Source organism: Rissa tridactyla, unplaced genomic scaffold, assembly GCF_028500815.1.
Source record: "Rissa tridactyla isolate bRisTri1 unplaced genomic scaffold, bRisTri1.patW.cur.20221130 scaffold_47, whole genome shotgun sequence".
Taxonomy (NCBI): Eukaryota; Metazoa; Chordata; class Aves; order Charadriiformes; family Laridae; genus Rissa; species Rissa tridactyla.
The window spans coordinates 255,763-276,632 of NW_026529679.1; the positions used below are offsets into that span (position 1 = coordinate 255,763).

General features: G+C 52.2%; 1 protein-coding gene across 1 annotated transcript; it reads right to left on the reverse strand.

Annotated features, from left to right (window-relative positions):
• Window positions 1-4,888: 4,888 nt before the first annotated feature.
• LOC128903581 (olfactory receptor 14J1-like) lies at window positions 4,889-5,848 on the reverse strand. Its single transcript, XM_054187596.1, has one exon. It carries the CDS (start codon window positions 5,846-5,848, stop codon window positions 4,889-4,891), a length of 960 nt encoding a protein of 319 aa, XP_054043571.1.
• Between the last annotated feature and the right edge of the window lie 15,022 nt (window positions 5,849-20,870).

Below are 20,870 nucleotides of genomic sequence, written 5' to 3' on the forward strand. Positions count from 1 at the left end.
ATGAGTGCACCTCAAGGGGAGGACTTTGGCTTTGTCATCATTGGATACTGTGTGCTTCCTTTTGGCCCAGCCTTCCAGCCTGTCTTTGTCCTTTGGGCGGTAGCCTTGAGCTCCAGCACCGTGTCTGCTCTCCTCCATATGCTGTCATCTACAACTGTTATGAAAAAGCACTCTCTCGTCTCCTCTGGGTCATTAAAAACACATTAAACAGGGCAGGTTGCATCTGAGGGGACCTGCTCTGGACCACAGAGCACAGCCTTTCACTCCCCTGCTCATCCATGGGGCATTTCTGAAAGGTGCATGCAATATTTGGGTGCCGCCAGTCATCAGGGAGTGCCCCCACTTTCAAAGATGATGGAAGGGGCCTCTCTGTGACATCGGCCTGCTCTCTCAGCTCCCTGGGATGCCACCCATCCTGTCCTAGAGACTGGTGAGGATGGTGCTTGCTCAAGTGACTCCTGACTTGATGCCCATCCACCGCTGGTTGTTCTCCTCCAGGGTCCTGCTTCAAGTCACAGAGGGCCGGGAGACCTTGCAGGGAAAGATCGAGGCAAAGAGGACATAGACAATCGCAGATCTATCCACACCTGCTCTCATGAAACTCAGTGGTGGCGACAGAAAGGTGGGTACTCAGGGTACACAGGGTACAGTTGTTCTGGCATGGACTGCTCCAGTGTGGGTCCCCCACAGGCCACAGGTCCTGCTGCAAAACCTCCTCCAGCATGGGCTCCTCTCCTTGGGCAGCAGTTCCTGCCAGGAGCCTGCTCCACCGGGGTCCTCCATGGGCTGCAGGTCTAACTCTCCTAAAGGAAGAAGGCCAGCCCAGCACGGCTTCTCTTCTGGACCAAGCCACAGGAAGTCCCGGAGGATGGCTGTTTCCTATGCCCGTGGGACTTGAGAAAACTCAGTGCTGACAATACTCCAATGTTTTGGGTATTGCTGAACAGAGTTTGCACAGTGTCAAGGCCTTCTCTAGTTCTCATTCTGAGTAGGTGGGAGGTGAGAAAGAAGTCGAGGGGGGACCCAGCCAGGACCGCTGATCCAAACAGACCAGAGGCATATTCCATACCATATGACCTCATGCTCAGGAATAAAAACTTGAGACAGAGGAAGAAGACAGTGAAGTTCTTGTCATTCAAGGAGGCTGCTGCTTGGCGACTGCCATCAGTTTGCTTGTGGGATGTGGTGAGTGATGGCCTGTGTTTCTCTTGTTGAGGTTTTCTTAATCTCTTCTCTTCACCTATTAAACTGCTGTTGTTGACCCAAAACTTTTCACACTTTATTTCTTCCTTGTCCCACTCAGGAAGGGGGAAGAAAGTGTGAGTGACTGTGTGGCTGCTGGGCTATTGGCTATTGGCCAGAGTCAACCCACCACAGCAAGGAAGTTTCTGATAGCTGGGAGCTAGTTCAGCGGTTGGGCACCAAGATGCTTAGGGGCTGAAGGGGAAGGGCCTTGTTTAGCCTGGAGAAGGGAAGGTCTCGGGATCCTCCTAGCAGCCGGTCTGTCCCCGTGGGGAGGTTTTCAGGGCCATGGAGCCAGGCTTGTACCAGTGGTGCTTGGCAGGAGGTTAATAGACAATGGTCAGATGTTGAAATAAGGAAGGTTCAGGAGAGAGAAAATGAAAATCTTTTTCTCCATGAAGGCATCCAAGTGTTGGAGGAGGTTTCCCAGAGACATTGTGTCATCTCTGCCCTTAGATGTTTTCCAGCTCCCATGGGATAAAGCTTTGAGCAACATGGTCTGACTCCATGGCTGATGCTGCTGTGAGCACGAGGTCAGAACAGAAGTACTCTTTTCATATCTGCAGCTACTTAGTTTCTGGACTTGTTAGAAGCACCATGACTCAGGATGACCATTGGCACACATACTTTATAAGCTACGCTGTTGGAGGTTCAGTCCAGGGGGACCTTGACACACCTGGGAGTCTGGCCAATAGAAATCTGAAAATTTAGAAGGAAAAGCTGGAGAACAATTCCATGCAGCAGCACGGGCAAGGACCTGAGCGATGAAAGAGTGCTCTGAGGAGAAGGGTCTGGGCACCATGGCAGCTGCCATAGGAGCCAGTGGGCGTCACCTTTCAAAATGAAAGAGGAGAGACTGGAGAGGGTGCAGAGGAGGTGTGCCAAGATGGAGTGAGGGGCCTAACACGTGAGGGGAGTCTTGGGGGAACTGGGCCGCTCTAGCCAGCTGATGTAGAAGCACAGGGGTGGACAAGCAGCTGGAGGACGAGCAGCTGAGCATGAACCAGCAATGCACCCCCGTGGCAAAGGCCAACAGCCTCCTGGGCTGCAGCAGGAAAAGCTTTGCTGGCGGATGGAGGGAGGTGACCCTTCCCCTCTGCTCAGCACTGGTGAGGCCACACCTGGGGTGCTGTGTCCAGTGCTGGACCCCCCACACACAAGAACGTTGTTGACCTACCAAAGCAAGTCCAGCAAAGGGCCACAAAGATTGTTTAAGGCACTGCAGCATCTTTCATAGGAGGAAAGGCTGAGAGATGTGGGAGTGTTCAGTCTGGAGAAGAAACGTCTTTGGGGGATCTTCTTAATCTATATAAAATTCCATCTGAACCCAAGAAAACACTTTTTGACTGTGAGGGTGGTCAATCACTGGAAAAGGTTGCCTAGGGAGGTTGTGGAGTCTCCATCCATGGACATATTCCAAACGCACCTGGACAAGCTGCTGAGCAACCTGCTCTAGTTGATCCTTTCTCAGCTGGGGGCTTGGACTAGATGATTTCCAGAGGTCCTTTGAAACCTCAACATTTCTGTGATACCGTGAGTATAAAGGAGAAAAGTCAGACAGAAAGAAATTAACAACACATAGCATGGACCTCAAATATGGTGGGATCCCATGGAGAGGACCCAAGCTGGAGCAAGGGAGAAGTGTGAGGAGGAAGCAGAGACAGAGATGTTCTTTACTGACTGTTAAGACCCCCTTCACCACCCCCCTGCTCCTCTTGGGGTTGGGGTGGGGAGATGAACTGGGAGCAATGGAATAATTGGAGCCCGTGAGAAGCGTGAGGAGAACGGTCTTTAATAGTTTTGTCATTCTTTCTCACAATCAAATTCATTTTTTAACTGGCAACAAATTAAATTGATCTTCCCCAAGTTAACATGTCTTTGCCCGTGGCAGTAATTGGTAACTGATCTCCTTTTCTTTATCTTGACCCATGAACATTTCTGGGTTTTTTTTCTCCCTTTGTCCTGTTGAAGCGGAGGAGGGAATGAGCAGCTGGGTGGGCGTCTGGCTGCCGGCCAAGGTAAAACCACTACAGAACCACATCAGGACGCCTGCCTCCAGTGTGGGTCTCTCCAGCACAAGAAAGTCCCTGACGGACTGGAGCGAGCCCTGCAGAGGCCAGAAGGATGGATGGGGCCTGGAGCACATTTAAGGAAGAAGAGAGGCCGAGAGCTTTCGGTTCTGGAGATATCCGTTAGAGCCAAACACTGGGGCAAGGACCAGGCCAGTTGGTAAGATCTCAATCACTGGAGATGTTCAAGGTTTTATTTCCTTTTTATTAAAGATGGCGGTAGAGTTGTGTATCACAGAGCCCTGGGGGAAGACAGGAGTGACCGTGCAGCAGGGTTGGGGTACATGGCCAGAGATGGAGATGCCTGGTGTGTGGGACTGATCTGGGACAATTTTCCCGGAGCAGCTTCCCCAGGCTGTCCAAGGAGCACGGCACAGACCAGGCCTCTCTCTTTTGCACCTTTGGTGCCTTGCTTCCTTCACCATGGCTCTGCACCATGAGCACCCTGCTGTGTGCGCGCACCCTGCAAACTCACACGGCTGAGCTCTCCGCTGGCGCTTTCCTCTCCTGGGCACATTCCACCCCAGCCCAACACCTCCCCAGCAATCCCTAATTCTCCTCCTCCCCTCTCCCCAGCACAATGGCCCAGTCTGGGCTGGCCCCACAGCAGTGCCCACCACAGGGTGCTGCAGAGCTCTGGTCACTCACAGCACAGCCCCAGCCCCCCTGAAGGACACAGCAGCTGCTGGGGGGCAGAGAGGGAGGTTCAGGCTCCCCATCAGTCCCAGGGCTTTTTACCTGGACCCAAGGGCAGGAGGAAACACAGGCCACTCACTCTCTGGCTCTCTACATTCATATTGTGCATCAGCACACCAAGTGTATTTACCCCTTCTCTGTCCCCACCAGCCCCACACTCCAGGACAGCATGACAGTCCTAGCCCTGCAGCTCCTCAGCCAGCTCCTGCGTCTCCCCAGTCTCTCTCCCCTGTGCCAGCTGGGTTCCCACTGACTCTCCTGTGATTGCAGAGTCCTCATTTCCCCGTCAATACCTGGAATTAGCACTTCACTTTTGTGTGATTCCACGCTTTGTGGAGCTCCAGTCACACCCCAGGCACACGCTGTCCATGGAGATCCCCTGGGATATCCAGGCAGCTACAGATTCCCCTCCTGGAAGATGTCTTCTGCCTTGTCGCATGTGGGAAAGAACTGGGTCTGGACCCCAGTGGCCATTCACCATCTCCACTGTCACTAGGCACCAAGAGGTGAGTCCTAAATCCAACCCTCTAACAGGTCACAACAGGACAATGAGCTTGTTTCTTTTGGAACCATGGAGTAATGGGCCCTTTTGGCGTGCAACAGCTTGGGCCTGATCCTGAACGACCTTTGGAAAAACAGTGCGCAGGAAAGTGCGCAGGCAGTGCGCAGGAAAGATGCCTTTTTATGACAGAGGTGCTTTGAGGGAGTCAGCCTGGGCCCAGTGTTACACAGAAACTTTTCTACATGGGTTCCAGGTGAGACAGAGGAGGTTCAAGATTCAGATCAAGTACGTGAAATCCAAATATTGCTCTACAAACATAAAACCCCAAATAGGAATAACAAGCATGATACTGAAACAAAGCATGGGCCTGGTGTGGGAGTCACTTGCGTAGAAAGATGGGAAGTTTATCAGTATTGAAAAAAGTCCATGAAATCACCTTCCTCAGGGCATCCTTGAGCTCCTGGTTCCTCACGCTGTAGATGAGGGGGTTCACTGCTGGAGGAACCACCGAGTACAGCACAGCCACCACCAGATCGAGAACTGGGGAGGAGATGGAGGGGGGCTTCAGGTAGGCAAACATGCCAGTGCTGACAAACAGGGAGACCACGGCCAGGTGAGGGAGGCACGTGGAGAAGGCTTTGTGCCGTCCCTGCTGAGAGGGGATCCTCAGCACGGCCCTGAAGATCTGCACATAGGACAGCACGATGAACACAAAACAAACAAAAGCTAAAAAAGAACTTAATATTAGAAGCCCAGCTTTCCTGAGGAAGGAGCCTGAGCAGGAGAGCTTGAGGATCTGGGGGATCTCACAGAAGAACTGGTCCACAGCATTGCCCTGGCAGAGGGGCAGGGAAAATGTACTGGCCGTGTGCAGCAGAGCATTGAGAAACCCACTGCCCCAGGCAGCTGCTGCCATGTGGACACAAGCTCTGCTGCCCATCAGGGTCCCGTAGTGCAGGGGTTTGCAGATGGCAACGTAGCGGTCATAGGACATGACGGTGAGAAGATAAAACTCTGCTGCAGCACAGAAAAAGAAAAAAAAGACCTGTGCTACACATCCCCAGTAGGAGATTGTACTGCTGTCCCACAGGGAATTGGCCATGGCTTTGGGGACAGTGGTGGACAGGGAGCCCAGGTCAAGAACAGAGAGGTTGAGGAGGAAGAAGTACATGGGGGTGTGGAGGCGGTGGTCACAGGCGATGGTGGTGATGATGAGGCCATTGGCCAGGAGGGCAGCCAGGTAGATGCCCAGGAAGAGCCCGAAGTGCAAGAGCTGCAGCTCCCGTGTGTCTGCGAATGCCAGGAGGAGAAACTGGCTGATGGAGCTGCTGTTGGACATGTGCTGCCTCTGGGTGTGGAGCACTGAACAAGGAGGAAAGAACAGTGAGAATTTAGGGGCAACTTTTCTGAGCAAAATCAACACCATTTGTCATACTTCACACACTCTGCCACTTTTCCATTTCCATGAGATCATTCAGCTCTGTGGCTGGAGCTCAGACTGTTTCTGGCCGAGTGTGCCAGGAGGAGCGGGACCTCTGCCCGCTGGCTGCCCAGGAGTCAGCCCTGCTCTGCAGCAGCAGATTCGTGGGAATGGGGTGGGCAGTCCTGGTGTTCCAATTTGTCAGATAAACCTCTCCTCATGGACAAAGGGCTTGTCAGTCTCTGCACTCCCATTGCCATGAAACCACAGTTGCAAGAGTGTTGGAGAGAGGTTCTTATACAGCTCTCTCCTGTCTCAACTGGAGATTCTCTTGCATTTCAGAAACCCTCACCATTTCTGCCGCATTCAGGGACAGCAAAGGCAGTCCTGCCAGGCAAGGGGATTGTCTGAGGGTTAGTGCAGAGAGAGGGGAGCTGGTCTGTCCCTCTGTCGTGTTCCCAGCTGCCCTCTGCTTGTGCCTTTCTGAGACAGAGGGGAATCGCACTCGCGTGTTGACATGGAAAGACACCAGGCACTGCTGAGAGCAGAGAAACCCACTGCCGAGAGCTCAGTGTCTCACCCTTTCTCAAGGTCTCAGCACCCCACTTCTCGCCAAGGACACACATGGCTCCTTTCACAAACCCAGCAGCGTTTCCTTGGTCGTAGCGTCTCTGCGCTTCTCCACAGGGCATTCAGGTAACAGCAGGATGCTCCAGGACAGATTGGCATCCTGGAGGGCAGCTCAGTGCTTGGAAGGACACCCCAAGGAGATACCCAAGTGTCCTAGTGATGGTATGTCAGAAAGGGAAAGTCATCTCCTTCCTCAGGGGATGATAGAGACTGCATTGCCCACAGCCCCACGGGTTAGAGGAGAGCTTGGACACTTCATTCCCAGGGAAACACTTTCATGGGAGAAATCACAAGACCGGTGCCTGACTCGGCTGCTGCAACTCCCATCCCCAGAGAGCCTGGCTGAGAGAAAGAGAACAATCACAATATCACAAACAGGTGGAGAAACAAGGAAAAACGCAGTGATGGTCTGGGTGAGAGAGGCCAGGGCAGAGACAGCCGGGCACTCAGGACAGCGTTACCCTCACCCAGATGTTCACACCACATCCCAGACAACAACTTTGCCTGTCAGCTGCTCTCAGTCCCTGTGCTCTGCAGAGGGAAATGGGCATGTGTCTGGAGAGCTGGCCCAGGGCTCTGCTGGAGCTCTGGCTTCACAGGAGGGTCATGCCTTGAACCACAGAGCCCTGAGGGCTGAGGCTTTGCTGGGTGGGAGAGGAGGCGAGGGGGCTTGCTCAGGGGAAGGGGTCTGCATTGGAGGGGATCATACGGAGTTTTATGAATCCTTCCTCCCACAGCCATTTCAGGTTTGTGTTTCCACAAATTCCCTGACCCTATCCCTGTTGCCGGGAGATTTTCCTCACTGGAGGTGTTTCCCTGTCCCATGTCTTTTCCCTGTCAGCTCTCACAGACCCCATCCCAACCCCTGTGCACTCCCCTTGGCCCCACAGAAACCTGCCTGTTTGCCGGGCACTGCCTGGGTTCATGTTCCTGTTTGCAGGTGGAAAAGGGCAGGTCAGAACAACCCCGATGGGTCCAGCAGAGCTGATGCTGGTGCTGCCCATGGGCAGAGGAGTGGCTGAAGGCACTCCAGGAGGTTCCTGGCAGACCTACTGACCACTCAAAGCTACAGCTCAGGAGTCTCACTGACTTCTTCCAACTTCAGAGCTCCCTATACATTTATCCCTTTCTCTACCTCCCCACCCTCTCACAAACGCAGGAAAGCTCCTTATCTGTAACGTAATTCCTGCCTTGAGCTTCCCCTTGAAAAGTGCCCTCAGAAATGTCCTGGGGGTGAACTGCAGCTGAGAGCAGCCCTGACCCATGCAGCACCCCCTTGACAGCAGGACACTCTCCTGCCAGGAGCTGCCTCTTCCACCCACACCTTCTCCCCGCACTGCTGCTGGGAGCTCCTCAGGGAAACCGAGGGCTGATCCTGATAGGACATAAGTCCCTGCCACAGCACAAAGCACCCTTGGGTGCAGGGACCCTGCTCTGAAGGACAGACCCCTGGCTGCACACCCACCTTCACACTCTGCAGCCCTCCCTGGGTGAAGGCAGCTGATGTGCCCTGTCCCTTTGACAGAGCCATGGGGAAGCCCTGCTCCAAAGCAAGTCCTTTTTCTCTACACTGGAGAACCTCTGAGAGACCTCCTGATAGATCCCAGAGGCTGTGGGATGTGCCAGCTTCAGGAGATCATTCCAGGAACCGCAGCTGCATTGCCCTGCAGCCAGAGACTTACCCTGTTCAGGGCTGGGAAGATTTTTCTCCAGCTGAGCTCTCCTCTCTCCTCCCACCCCAGACTGCCTTTACACCCTCTCTGCCTCCCTCCTCTGCCCTCGCTGCCTGCAGGCAGTGCCCTCAGCCCTGCTGCGCTTGGCAGAGGAGCTGCTCCTGGGCAGAGCTGTCTCTCTGCAGCGCTGCCCGCTTGCCATCAGCTCCCTCCATGCCAGGAGCCCAGCCCAGCTCAGACGCAGAGGACCAGCCCAAGGCAGCCCTTTCTCTGTCCCCTTGGGGCTCCCTCCAGGTGTCCCTGGGGCTCCAGGGGAACCTGCTGATGTAATTGCTGAAAGTTAAAGAAGAAACAAAGATAGCGTGTGGCCACTGCTGAGATTCATGGGAGCAGGTGTGGATAGATCTGCGATTGTCTATGTCCTCTTTGCCTCGACCTTTCCCTGCAAGGTCTCCCAGGCCTCTGTGACTTGAGGCAGGACCCAGGAGGAGAACAACCAGTGGTGGATGGGCATCAAGTCAGGAGTCACTTGAGCAAGCACCATCCTCACCAGTCTCTAGGACAGGATGGGTGGCATCCCAGGGAGCTGAGAGAGCAGGCCGATGTCACAGAGAGGCCCCTTCCATCATCTTTGAAAGTGGGGGCACTCCCTGATGACTGGCGGCACCCAAATATTGCATGCACCTTTCAGAAATGCCCCATGGATGAGCAGGGGAGTGAAAGGCTGTGCTCTGTGGTCCAGAGCAGGTCCCCTCAGATGCAACCTGCCCTGTTTAATGTGTTTTTAATGACCCAGAGGAGACGAGAGAGTGCTTTTTCATAACAGTTGTAGATGACAGCATATGGAGGAGAGCAGACACGGTGCTGGAGCTCAAGGCTACCGCCCAAAGGACAAAGACAGGCTGGAAGGCTGGGCCAAAAGGAAGCACACAGTATCCAATGATGACAAAGCCAAAGTCCTCCCCTTGAGGTGCACTCATCCTGTGCAATGGCAGAGGGCATGGGGCTGCATGGCTGGATAGCAGCTCTGCAGGAAAGACTTTGGTGGTCCTTGGGTTTCATTGGGACAACCAGGAGCCATCAGCAAGGGAGGCCAAAAGCATTCTGGGCTGTATGAGCAGGAGCACAGACAGTGGAAGTGATGATCCCCTTCTGCTCAGGACTTTCTACACCACATCCAGGTTACTTCTTTGGTTTATGTCACTGGATCTCTTCTAGCAAGTGACCGGGATGTGTTTGGAGAAAGCCCTCAGTAACTGGTCTGGCCCTGCAGGAGGCTGCTCGAGACACCTCCCGACGTCCCATCCAGCCTAAATATGACTGTCCTTTCTTCCCCTTCATTTTTTCAAATTAGGGAAAGCTCTCAGGTTGTCTCTGACCACAGAAGTCATTCACATCAGGTGCCAGGGTGCTTCACAGGTGTCCCCAGACAGCCATGACCACATCCTTTTCATTCCTTGAAACCACAACTGCTTCTCTTTTTTCTCTAAATCCCCTCCAAAATGAACGGCTTCCTTATTCATCCATTCCCCCTTGGCCATGCTTTTCTTTTTTCTTACAACCTTGGGGTATATCTGAGGTGGTTGGTGTGCTGATTTTCAAACTCAGGTGGCAACTCCATTAAGCAAATCATTCTCTTTCATTACCTGTGGGATCCTGCAATTCCCCATATTCTCATCTGGTTTGAGGCACTGTCCACAAAACCTGCAATGTTGACCATTTGGACTTTGAGTCCAGAGGGACCTTGACACACCTGGGGACTTGGCCAAATGAAACCTCCTGAAGTTTCATAAGGCAAAGGGGGCAAGGTGTGCACTGGGGGCAGAACAAAGCCGGTGCACTGGGACAGGCTGTGACGCGACTGGCTGAGGAGTGTCCTGGGCAGAAGGGTGTGGGAGTTATGGTTGATGCCATAGATGGATCCCATTGTGAAAGGAGGACGGAGAAACTGGAGAAAGTCCAGAGGAAGTCTGTCGGGATGGGGTTAGGGTCCCTAAGCACATGAGCTGTGTGGAGAGGCTGAGACAACCGGTCCTCTTTAGTCTGCTGAAGGGGAGGCACAGGGCAGTCTAAGAGCAGGTGACATCTTCCTGGAGAGATGAAGGTGGAGGCAAACTCTTCTGCTGTGGCAGATGTTTGGCAGAGGCAACAGCGGCAAGCATCCTCCATGGAGCTTTATACCGAATATTAGGAAAAATGGACTAGGCGGACGTTGCCCTGCAGCAGGACACCCATCGACTCTCTGTTATCTCCATCTTTGGAGGCTTTCAGCTCCCCAGAATGTCACCCAACCTGACCCTGGGATTGACAACCCTACCTTTGGGTGAGAGGCTGGACCAGAGGCTCCCCCTCCAACCCCTTTCCCAAAAGCCCTTCCATGAGCCTGTGCCTTGCAGTGTGCCCCAGGAGAAGAGAGTCAGGTACAGGTGAGGCTTTCTACAGTAGAGGCTCATGGGACAATTCAGGCTGGCATTGTCCTGTGCTCAGTAGGTATCTCGTCCTACCTTTGATTACTCTTTACATTTCCCGGCCAGGCTCCTTACCCATGCGGTGCTTTAGGCTGTGGAGAAGCTCAAAACCAACTCTTTGACTCGGTTACTTTAATTTGACGTGCTGAAACGCAGGGCAGACGAAGGCAGTTCAGAGCTTCTAGGATCTCTGCTGCACGGTTAGGACTCAGCAGACTGGAAATGCAGGTAGCGGTGTTGTGTCAGTGTACTCCAGGGGTCAGGAGCAGTGGGTACCGGTCACAACACCGCATGAAGACTTTGCCTTCCTTTGTGCCTTTCCAGAGATCTGGGATCTGTACCTTGGCCTCTACCAAGTACCCTATCCCCCCCTCCACCTCTTACTGGAACCAGGGAGAAAATATACGAAGCGGGCATGAATTCAGGGAAATTCTGTCTACGAGGTGTCGTCTTTAAATGATGACAAAGAGATAGCAGTGAGAGCAAAACCACTGTTCGAAGAACTTCATGCCAGAGGCTAACTACTGAAAATGACACCCACTCTGACAAGTAATAGTAACTGTCGGGAAGGAAATAAAAGAACTTTAGTTCATCCTCATGAAGAATAAGAGTTCCCTTGCAGCACTGTCCTCTTTCTGTTCTTAGTGATAGTGCCATGAATTCCAAAACATGCTTGAGAGCTTCTCTGTTTTCCCTTGTCTCTGAAACTCAGCCTTCTCAGACCTGGAAAGGACTACTTCAAATCTCTGCCACCCAAATCTCTCCCATTGTTTCTCATGCTTTTACCCCAAGACCTTTCTTCCCATCGCTTCAGCACGCTGTGGAGCCTCTTGTTTAGCTGGGTGAAGTCAGGGTACTCTCTCGCACAGCCTGGCCTAAAAATCCTCTCTAGGTCATGATCCCGCTTCTATCACCTCATGTTACGTACAGCTCCAGACCCCTTCTGCAGAGCTCCAGTGACTGGGCAGGTTTCCTTTTTTTCCTGCTTGTTCACCTTTGCTACATTTTTTTACTGTATTCATACCAATTATTGTCTGATGTAACGCATTTATCTCCTCACAACTTCACCCATTTCCAGTTGCAGTCTGAGACATCTCCCCTCTTGCAGCAGACATTGTGCAAAATCCTATGGAAGGCCACTTTCCATGCTATGGAATGTCACTTCAGTGCTGCATGTTCATTTGGGTTAAAACGAACAGAAACAAACACAGAAAAAAACACACTGGGCTAGTTTTTCAGAGAGGCAGTTTCAAAGTGGCAAAGCAGTTCAATACATAAATATTGAGAGCCAAGTTCACATTTCCAGCAAGGGGAAAGGTCCCAATTTGCTAATTAAACTCTCTGGCCCATCCTGCCTGGAGTTGTACAGCAGTTGTGTCACACAGTAGCCAGTGTCAGAGGGAAGAGGGAGGCAGCGGGAACTGGAATGGTTTGGGCTCAAATGGAACTCAGACCCTGAGCTGGCAGGACAACACTGGCCGCAGTCGGACACAGGTTCCCTGAGACGACTGTGAGTTCAGACCATGGGCGTGGAGGATGCACAAACCTCTTGAAGTCCCATCTCGGCAGCGGAAGAGGAAGGGTTTGTGAGAGACATGGGCATGCAGGGAAAGAGCAGTGTGTGCATAGCAATGGGCGTGTGAAAGGCCGGAGAAGGACCTGAAATAGCAAGGGGTGTCAGGCTGAAATGTCCGAGGTTGAATTTTCACTCTGAGGCAGCAGAATGAGGAGGATACGCACTTCAGCGCTGGGTTGTGGAGCTAAATAGAGGATTCTAGCATGTCTGGGGCTTGCAAATCTTGGGTGATAAATGAGCATTGACAACGCTTTTGGAAGAAAGCAAATAGGTTGGGAGGGGACACCCACAGGAATTGGCAAATCCTCATAAATCCAGAGTTTTTTTTGGAGCTAAAGAACCTGGCACAGGCATGGGACAGTGTAGCTGCAGTGGGCATGGCTTTGGGCCTTGACACCCCAACAGACCTGAGTAGGCTTCTGTCTCTTCCACTGAGACCCATGAGAAGGCACGAGTTCCTTAAAGCTCCAGCACCTCGTTGCCTCCTCACCCACCCACCATAGAGCCTGCAAAGGCTCCTCCTGCTGACCAGTACCCGGCTTCACACGCTCACACATTACACAGAGCCCTGAGCATTCCAAGAGGGAAAGGAGCTCCCTCCCCAAAGGATGGGGGTCAGGCCTTGGCCATCCTGCTTGGGGAAGCAAATCAAGGGCTTTCGCAATGACTTCCACGTTTAAATTTCTTCCTGTAGCAAGTGTCTCTGACATCCTTTCCTGCTTCACCAGCCCCCAGGGACAGGAACTTTGTCTGCTCATTCCCTCCTCGGTCTCTTCAGAGGCAGAGATCAGCAGGGCCTGCTAACACCCCCAGAAACCTGGAGGTTTGCTTCTGACTTTTACTTCTCCGGGGGCTTGCTCAGTCTTTCAGGATCTGCAGTGCAGGAGCTCGGCACCAGAGGGCTCATTAACACGCCAAACGCCCTAAGGAGCCAGCCCTGAGCCTAATTCTCCTTTAGTCTTCCATTCTTCTGGGGTTCATGAGAGAGGTGTCAGGAGTGGAGTCAAAGTGAAAAGATGCCAAAGCCAAGAGCCCAAGTGAATGAAATACTGGATTTTCAATAGCCAGTTCTGCATTAACACAGTGCTGCAGCTGGGTTACAGCACTGTCCTCTTTCTGAGGAATTTGAAAAGTCACAGAATCACCGAATGATAGCGGTTGGAAGGGACCTCGGGAGATCGTCTAGTCCAACCCCCCTGCCAGAGCAGCGTCACCTAGAGCAGGTGAAAGTCTTCCCTACAGAAGTCTTCTCTAGGTGCTGATCCCAATGATATCACCTCATGTTATGTACGGCTCCATCCTCCTTCTGCAGAGCTTCATTGATGGGCAGTTTTCCTGTTTCTTTCATGGTGGTTAGCCTTCCCTGCCTTTTTGTATTGTATGCATATCAAATAGTGTCAGAAGCAATACATTTATCCTCCACACCTTCACCCATTTCCAGCTGCAGTCTGAGATATTTCCCCTCTTGGAGTAGACATTGTGCAAAGCTGCTCCATGTAGGGAAACCCACTTTAGTGCTGCATATTCATTTGGGTTAGAGAGAAGCCCCAAAGACACGCTGAGCTAGTTTTTCAAACAGTTTCAAAGTGGCGTAAAAGTTTAAATCCAGAAAAGCCAAGTTAAAAAAAGGGAGGCAAAATGGGCACAGCTGTATATTCTGAACTGACAAATTCTCTGTCAGTGAAGAGAAAGTCCCACAGCCTATGGGATATTTTCATCAGTTGTCTCTGTGGGAAGCTGGGTTTCTTGGGCCTCTTGGCTTGACCCTGCTGCACTCCCATTTCCAGCAAGAGGAAAATCTCCGGCTGAGGCATCAAACTGTTGCCCATCGTGCCTGGAGAGCCAGGACAGTTGTGTCACACAATACCCAGTGTCAAAGGCGAGAGGGAGGCAGTGCGAATTGAAATTATTTGGGCTCAAATGTAGGAAATACTGTTTCCCATGATATTCTCCTGGAGAAAATGGCTGCTCATGGCTTGGATGGGCGAACGATCCACCGGGTGAAAAACCGGCTGGAGGGCGGGCCCCAAAGAGTGGTGGTGACTGGAGTTCCATCCAGTTGGCAGCCGGTCACAAGTGGTGTTCCCCAGGGCTCGGTGCTGGGGCCCATTCTCTTTAATGTCTTTATCAATTATCTGGATGAATGGAACGAGTGAACCCTCAGTAAGTTCGCAGACGACACCAAGTTGGGAGGGAGTGTCGACCTGCTTGAGGGTAGGAAGGCTCTGCAGAGGGATCTGCACAGGCTTACGGACCGATGGGTCGAGGCCAATGGTATGAGGTTCAACAAGGCCAAGCGCCAGGTCCTCTACTAAGGTCACAACAACGCCATGCAGCGCTACAGGCCTGGGGAGGAGTCACTCAAAAGCTGCCCGGCAAAAAAGGACCTGGGGGTGTTGGTCAACAGCCGGCTGACTACGAGCCAGCAGTGTGCCCAGGTGGCCAAGAAGGCCAACAGCATCCTGGCCTGTGTCGGGAACAGTGTGGTGAGTTGGACCATGGAAGTGATCGTCCCCCTGTGCTGGGCACTGGTGAGGTCCCACCTGGAGTGCTGTGTCCAGTTTTAGGCCCCTCACTACAGGAAAGACATTGTGGGGCTGGAGCGGGTGCAGAGAAGGGCAAGGGAGCTGGTGAGGGGTCTGGAGCACAAGTCCTGTGAGGAGCGTCTGAGGGAAATGGGGGTGTTCAGCGTGGAGAAAAGGAGGCTGAGGGGAGACCTTCTTGCTCTCTGCAACTCCCTGAAAGGAGGGTGTAGAGAGGTGGGGGTCGGTCTCTTCTCCCAACTAACAAGCGATAGGACAAGAGGAAACGGCCTCAAGTTGCGCCAGGGGAAGTTTAGACTGGACATTAAGAAAAATTTTTACACTGAAAGGGTTATCAAATATTGGAACAGGCTGCCCAGGGAAGTGGTGGAATCCCCATCCCTGGAGGTATTTCCAATTAGACGGGTCAACGTAGTGCTTAGCGACATGGATCAGTGATGGTTTTTGTCAGTGTTAGGTTGATGGTTGGACTTGCTGATCTGAAAGGTCCCTTCCAACCTAGACAATTCTATGATACTGTGACCCCCCCCCAGTTTCTCTAGGAGGTGGTCTGGGCTACCTTTTTCTTCCAGTACCCAACTTGCAGATATTGTGGTCCCTCTAGTGTCCAGTCCAGACTTAGGCCCTAAAAAATAACTTGCTCGCAGGTGTATTCTACTCTCTGGTCTCTCTGGTTTGGTGTTTGCTTGTGGTTAAACCACTGCCATACACACCAATGTTATATGCATACACACAAGTCTCACCAGTTGCTGGCCCCCCAAAGTACAAAAGGTCTGATGACTTGTGGTTCCCACTCCAGTGTCTGGCACTTGAAGCTCCATCTGTGCAGAGAGACCAAAGAGCTCCCTTGCCCCACAAATCTCTTGGAAAAGGAGGTATTAAGAAAACAGGACAGGCTGTGGTGATCAGTTGTGGGGCACAGCCAGGGAAGTGTCCTGACCAGCCACCTGTTTGCACATGACCATCTCATTTCATCCTCTTTCCTCTCTCTTTTCCCATCTTGTTCCTCTAGAAACCTTTGGTCCTTTCCTAGAAATCCCACGGCAAGTCTTGCACAGTCCCCGCATGTGCTTTCTGGCTTCCCAGCATGAGTCTCAGACACCCAAGACAAAAACCCCCCTCCTCCATAGGCAAGGTCATCCTGGCAGGCTCTTCCATTGGCCCACTTAACTAACTAAATTGACACAACTATGTCAGGACTTTCTTGGAATTCTTGTTTTACCTTTTGAGTTCTGAATTGCTCCTCTGAAAGCATGGCAGCTCACGTCCTACAAATGTCAATCCTTTCTTTTTAATGGAAGGGCTGGAGACAAGGTCAGATGGAAATGCCTACATGGTGTATGTAGGTATATGCAGCCTTGTGCAGGAGGAGTGGGGGATATTAGAATCAAAGACTCATAGAATGGTTTGGGTTGGAAGGGATCTAAAAGATCATCTAGTCCAACCCCCTTCCATGAGCAGGGACACCTCCCACTAGTTCAGGTTGCTCAAAGCTCCTGACCTTGGACACTTCCAGGGATGGGGCATCCACCACTGCTCTGGGCAACCTGTTCCAGGGTCTCGCCACACTCATCATAAAGCATTTCTTCCTTACGTCCAATCTAAATCTACCCTCTTTCAGTTTAAAGCCATTGTCCCTTGTTCTGCTGTTATCGGCCTTGGTAAAAAGTCTCCCTCCATCTTTCTTGGCCTATGACCACTATGTTTTCATCTGCAAACAGCGTGGCGAGAGCCCAGAGATCTCCCAAGGTGGGGTTTGGAGGCCATCCTTTCCGATGCAAAGGAAGGTGAGAGCAAGGTGGGGCAGCCGGGTGGATGACTACAGCCTGCAGGGAAAGAGGCAGAGGTGATGGAACACCGTAGGACAGTCTGTGGTGGAGAAGACAGAGGGATGTGGCAAAGCTGAAAGGCCCCTGACAGAGCCAACCTCTTCATGCCTTGGGCTGTTGTATCTGCCACTGATGCCTATGAGGAGACAACCAGTCCTTCCAGCACTGGGGTCTCATTGCCTCCTTGTCCATACTCAGGAGCCTGGCTGGTGTCGTACCATAGCCCTGTCCTTGGCATTGCACATCCCCACATCACAGTGTCCCAGGAAGAGCCCTGAGGAATGAGTGAGGGACAGGATGTCCCTTCCTGGGGGCTGGGGGTCGGGCCTTGGCCCTTTGGGTGATGGGGTCAGGTCTTGGCCCTTTGCGCTAATGAAACACATCCAGGTTTACTCAGCATCAGAGACACCTTCACCTTGCTTTCTCTGACCTGTCATCACTGCCTCCACGTTACTGCTCCAACCAGACCCTGGGGACAATGTCTCAGTGGTGTCCCTCAGTGGGACCCATTAACACTACAAGAAACTTTGGAGTTTGAACCTGACTTTGAATCCTTGAGAGGTTTCTTCAACTTCCTCTCAGCGACCGAGGTTCATGGACTTGGCATCAAACCCACCAGAGGGGTCATTAAAAGGCCTTGGGCTGGTCCTCTGCGTCTGAGCTGGGCTGGGCTCCTGGCATGGAGGGAGCTCATGGCAAGCGGGCAGCGCTGCAGAGAGACGGCTCTGCCCAGGAGCAGCTCCTCTGCCAAGCGCAGCAGGGCTGAGGGCACTGCCTGCAGGCACCCGAGAGGAGCCAGGCACAGAGAGGACAAAGGCAGTCTGGGGTGGGAGGAGAGTTCTGAGCTTGTTCTTGGGGAAATCTACACCCCTGTTGACACAGTCAGTCTCTGGCTGTAGGGCAAGGCAGGGGAGTCTCCTGGAGGGATGTTCTAGGGCTGGCTGAGAGGAGCTGTCAGGATGGCTCTCCTGGCTTCTCTGGTGTGGAGAAGGAGGACGTGCTTCAGAGCAGGGCTGCCCTGCTGCACCATGGCAGCGACAATGAAGGAGGGCTGCCTTCTGCAAGGGACTGTGGCAGGGTTTTGAAGACAGGTGGGTGTGCAGGCAGGGGTGCCCAGGGCTGTCCTTGAGAGCAGGGTCCCTGCACCCCAGGGGGCTTTGTGCCGGGGCAGGGACTCCTCTGCTGCTTGCCAGGGTCAGCTCTCAGCCTGCCCAAGGAGTTCCCCCCCGAGCTTCTGTGGGGAGAAGCTCTGGGGCAAAGGAGAGACTCCCCTCAGGGCAGGGTCCTTTGGCTCTTTTGAGAGTGTGCTGTGTGGGTCAGGGCTGCCCACAGCTGCAGATCTCCCCCAGAACACTGGCAGAGGCAGCATTTACAGAGGAAAGTCAAGGCAGAGGCTGCCTGGAAGATGAAGACATTGCAGGGTCTGTGCTCTCAGCTGTCTCCTGAGGGAAAGGAGCTGTCACTGTTCCACTGAGGAATCAGCAGATCTGCCAGAAAGCTCACAAAGTGCCTTCCTCCTCGGCCAAACGGGATCTGTCATGGGGTTTCGGGAGCTCTGTCTGAAAACGCTTCCCCATATTGAGGTACCTAAAATCATAAGGAAGAGGGGGTGAGGAAGGCAAGTTTGAAACACGTACAGCACGGTCAGCAGACTACACAACATTCCGACGTTCTACACAACATTTTGACGCAGTTCTTGCTCGGTGGCCACAGCTCTTGCAGCTCACGGCTGCTCTGGGAGTGAACCTCGCCAGTTTGGTCAGGTTTTGAGAGAAGGAGGACAAACTTTCTTGCCCAATGGGGCGCAAAAGGACTCTTGGGGCAGCACGGTGATGCCGGTGGTGCTGGGAAGGGACCGTAGAGGTTGTTAGAGGAGAGCTAGTCATGCTTTGCTGGGAAAGACGTAACTTATTTAGTGCAGCTCCTCACATCTCCCCTCTTCCTAAGTCTCTGCTGATCGTGCTGTATCTGTTCCCAACTTGCCTTCCTCACCTCCTCTTCCTTACGATTTCAGGCACCTCAATATGGGCAGCTGTTTTCAGACAGAGCTCCCGAAACCCCAGGACAGATCCCGTTTGGCCGAGGAGGAAGAGGGAGCATCTCAGCCTCACCTCCATCGCTGGAAAGATGATGGAACAGCTCCTTCTGGGCATCATCTCAAGGCATGTGGAGGAAAAGAAAGCTATCAATCGGATAGCAACCTGCTCTGGGTGACCCTGCTCTGGCAGGGGGTTGGGCTGGATGATCTCCAGAGGTCCCTTCCAACCCTATGATTCTATGATTCTATGAAAGTGCCAAAATACTAATTGTGTTACATATGCTATTTTGACCAAACAGCAGTAGTAATGTCACCTGAAAACATTCCTAGTATTCTGTGTGATTTAGGAGTCCAGGGTCCTCCTAAAAAACATCTTAATTGCCAGAATTTGCTTTAAGATAACCTTGAAAATGCTACAATATTTTAGGAATTATTTAGTACGTTTGAAAACTTGCTGAGACTCCACATACTCATTGATCTATATCTGCATGCTACTCATTAGGAATCAGACATGCCACCATGGACACAGTTTACAAACGATTCATACATCATCCAAAGTGTCCCACGAGCAGAGGCAATTCAAAGGCTGCTGTGGAACTGATGGACAAACAGAAAGGCTCCTGCTTCTTGCCACTGCTAGACCACCACCAGGCTCCCAATTACAGCCACGCACCTCCTGAAGATGAGGAAGTAAAAGGAAATACTTTAGATTACCACACAATGGTTTCTTCATCCATCTACCTCGAAGAACATACTACAAGGCGAGGAATGGATTTTGAAGGCCTCTCCACCATTACAGCATACATTCATCATTCCCAAACTTTAGCCACTCTACCAGTTGTTTCTGCAATGTTTCCGGCTGAAGGAATAGAAAGCCAACCTGCCCGGTTAAATTTCAACGTTAGCACAGCAGTGCCGTTCTGTCCTTATCCCCAGGTACAGGTGTTTATTTGATCGCTGATGCTCGTAACATCTACCCTCTCATTTTACGGCAGCATTACAGTATCCGTGAAGGGCGTCATCCAACCAGAAACAGAGAACGCATTGACAAGGCAGCACAAAGCAGACATATTTAAATTAACCCCCAAAGCATGGCCATGTTTATAAGCACAGCACTGTGGCATCTAGGCATTACTCGGGAGTGCCTGGAGGCACTGCAACGACTTCTTTACAATGAGGTGGTGAGGCACTGGCCCAGGTTGCCCAGGGAGGGGGTGGCGGCCCCATCCCTGGAGACATCCAAGGCCAGGCTTGATGAGGCTCTGAGCAACCTGATCTAGTTGAAGATGGCCCTGCTCACTGCAGGGGGGTTGGACTAGATGGCCTTTAAGGGTCCCTTCCAACCCAACACATTCTATGATTCTGTGATTCTATGAACTACCTTCATGGGTACCAGGATGCCGTTGTGTTGTTTGTGCGTGACACATTGTAACTCATCAGTCTACTCTATTTATTGAGAACAAACACCAGAAAGATGCAAACCCACATGCTAATAATATCTACTAATTTTGTGGGAGAGATGTATCTTTAAGAAGGCTGGAAAACATGACCAATTGTCGTGGTTTGGCCTCAGACGGCAACAAAGAACCACGTGCCGCGCTGTCGGGCTTCCCCAAGGTGGAGAAGAATGGGAAGAAAAAAGGCAAAACTCGTGGGTTGCGACAAAGGCAGTTTAACAGAACAGCAGAGGGAACAGGAAAACGACACCGGACCCGGGACCCGCGCCCGCTCCAAGGGGAGACTTCCTGCTCCCTCCCCTGGCAGCTCAGCCTGGGCATGGCTCCCATGGGATGGGACACCTGTGTCCCTGCTGGGGCCTGGGGAGAATTAACCCTATCCCCGCCGGAACCAGGACACCAATCAAACAACATTAATGTAGCTGATAGAGGTCTGGACTGTATGAATACGTAAGTGACAGCAACAGTCCCGTAGTCAGGAGTGCATTTGAATAGCTGCGGTTTTAATCAACACACCCGATTCTCTGTCCTCCGTAAATCCGAGGAATACAGAATTAAAACCTGGAGCACAGATATCAGTTCAGGGGGAAAACAGACTTAGAAAGATAACTAGGAGCATTCGGTAATGTGCTAAACTGCCTCCTGAGTTTCAATTTTGGAAAGGAATAACTATTCCTTCACCGTACTCGCACAAAAGGCAATACGCTTCAGGATATTGTTCTCCTGT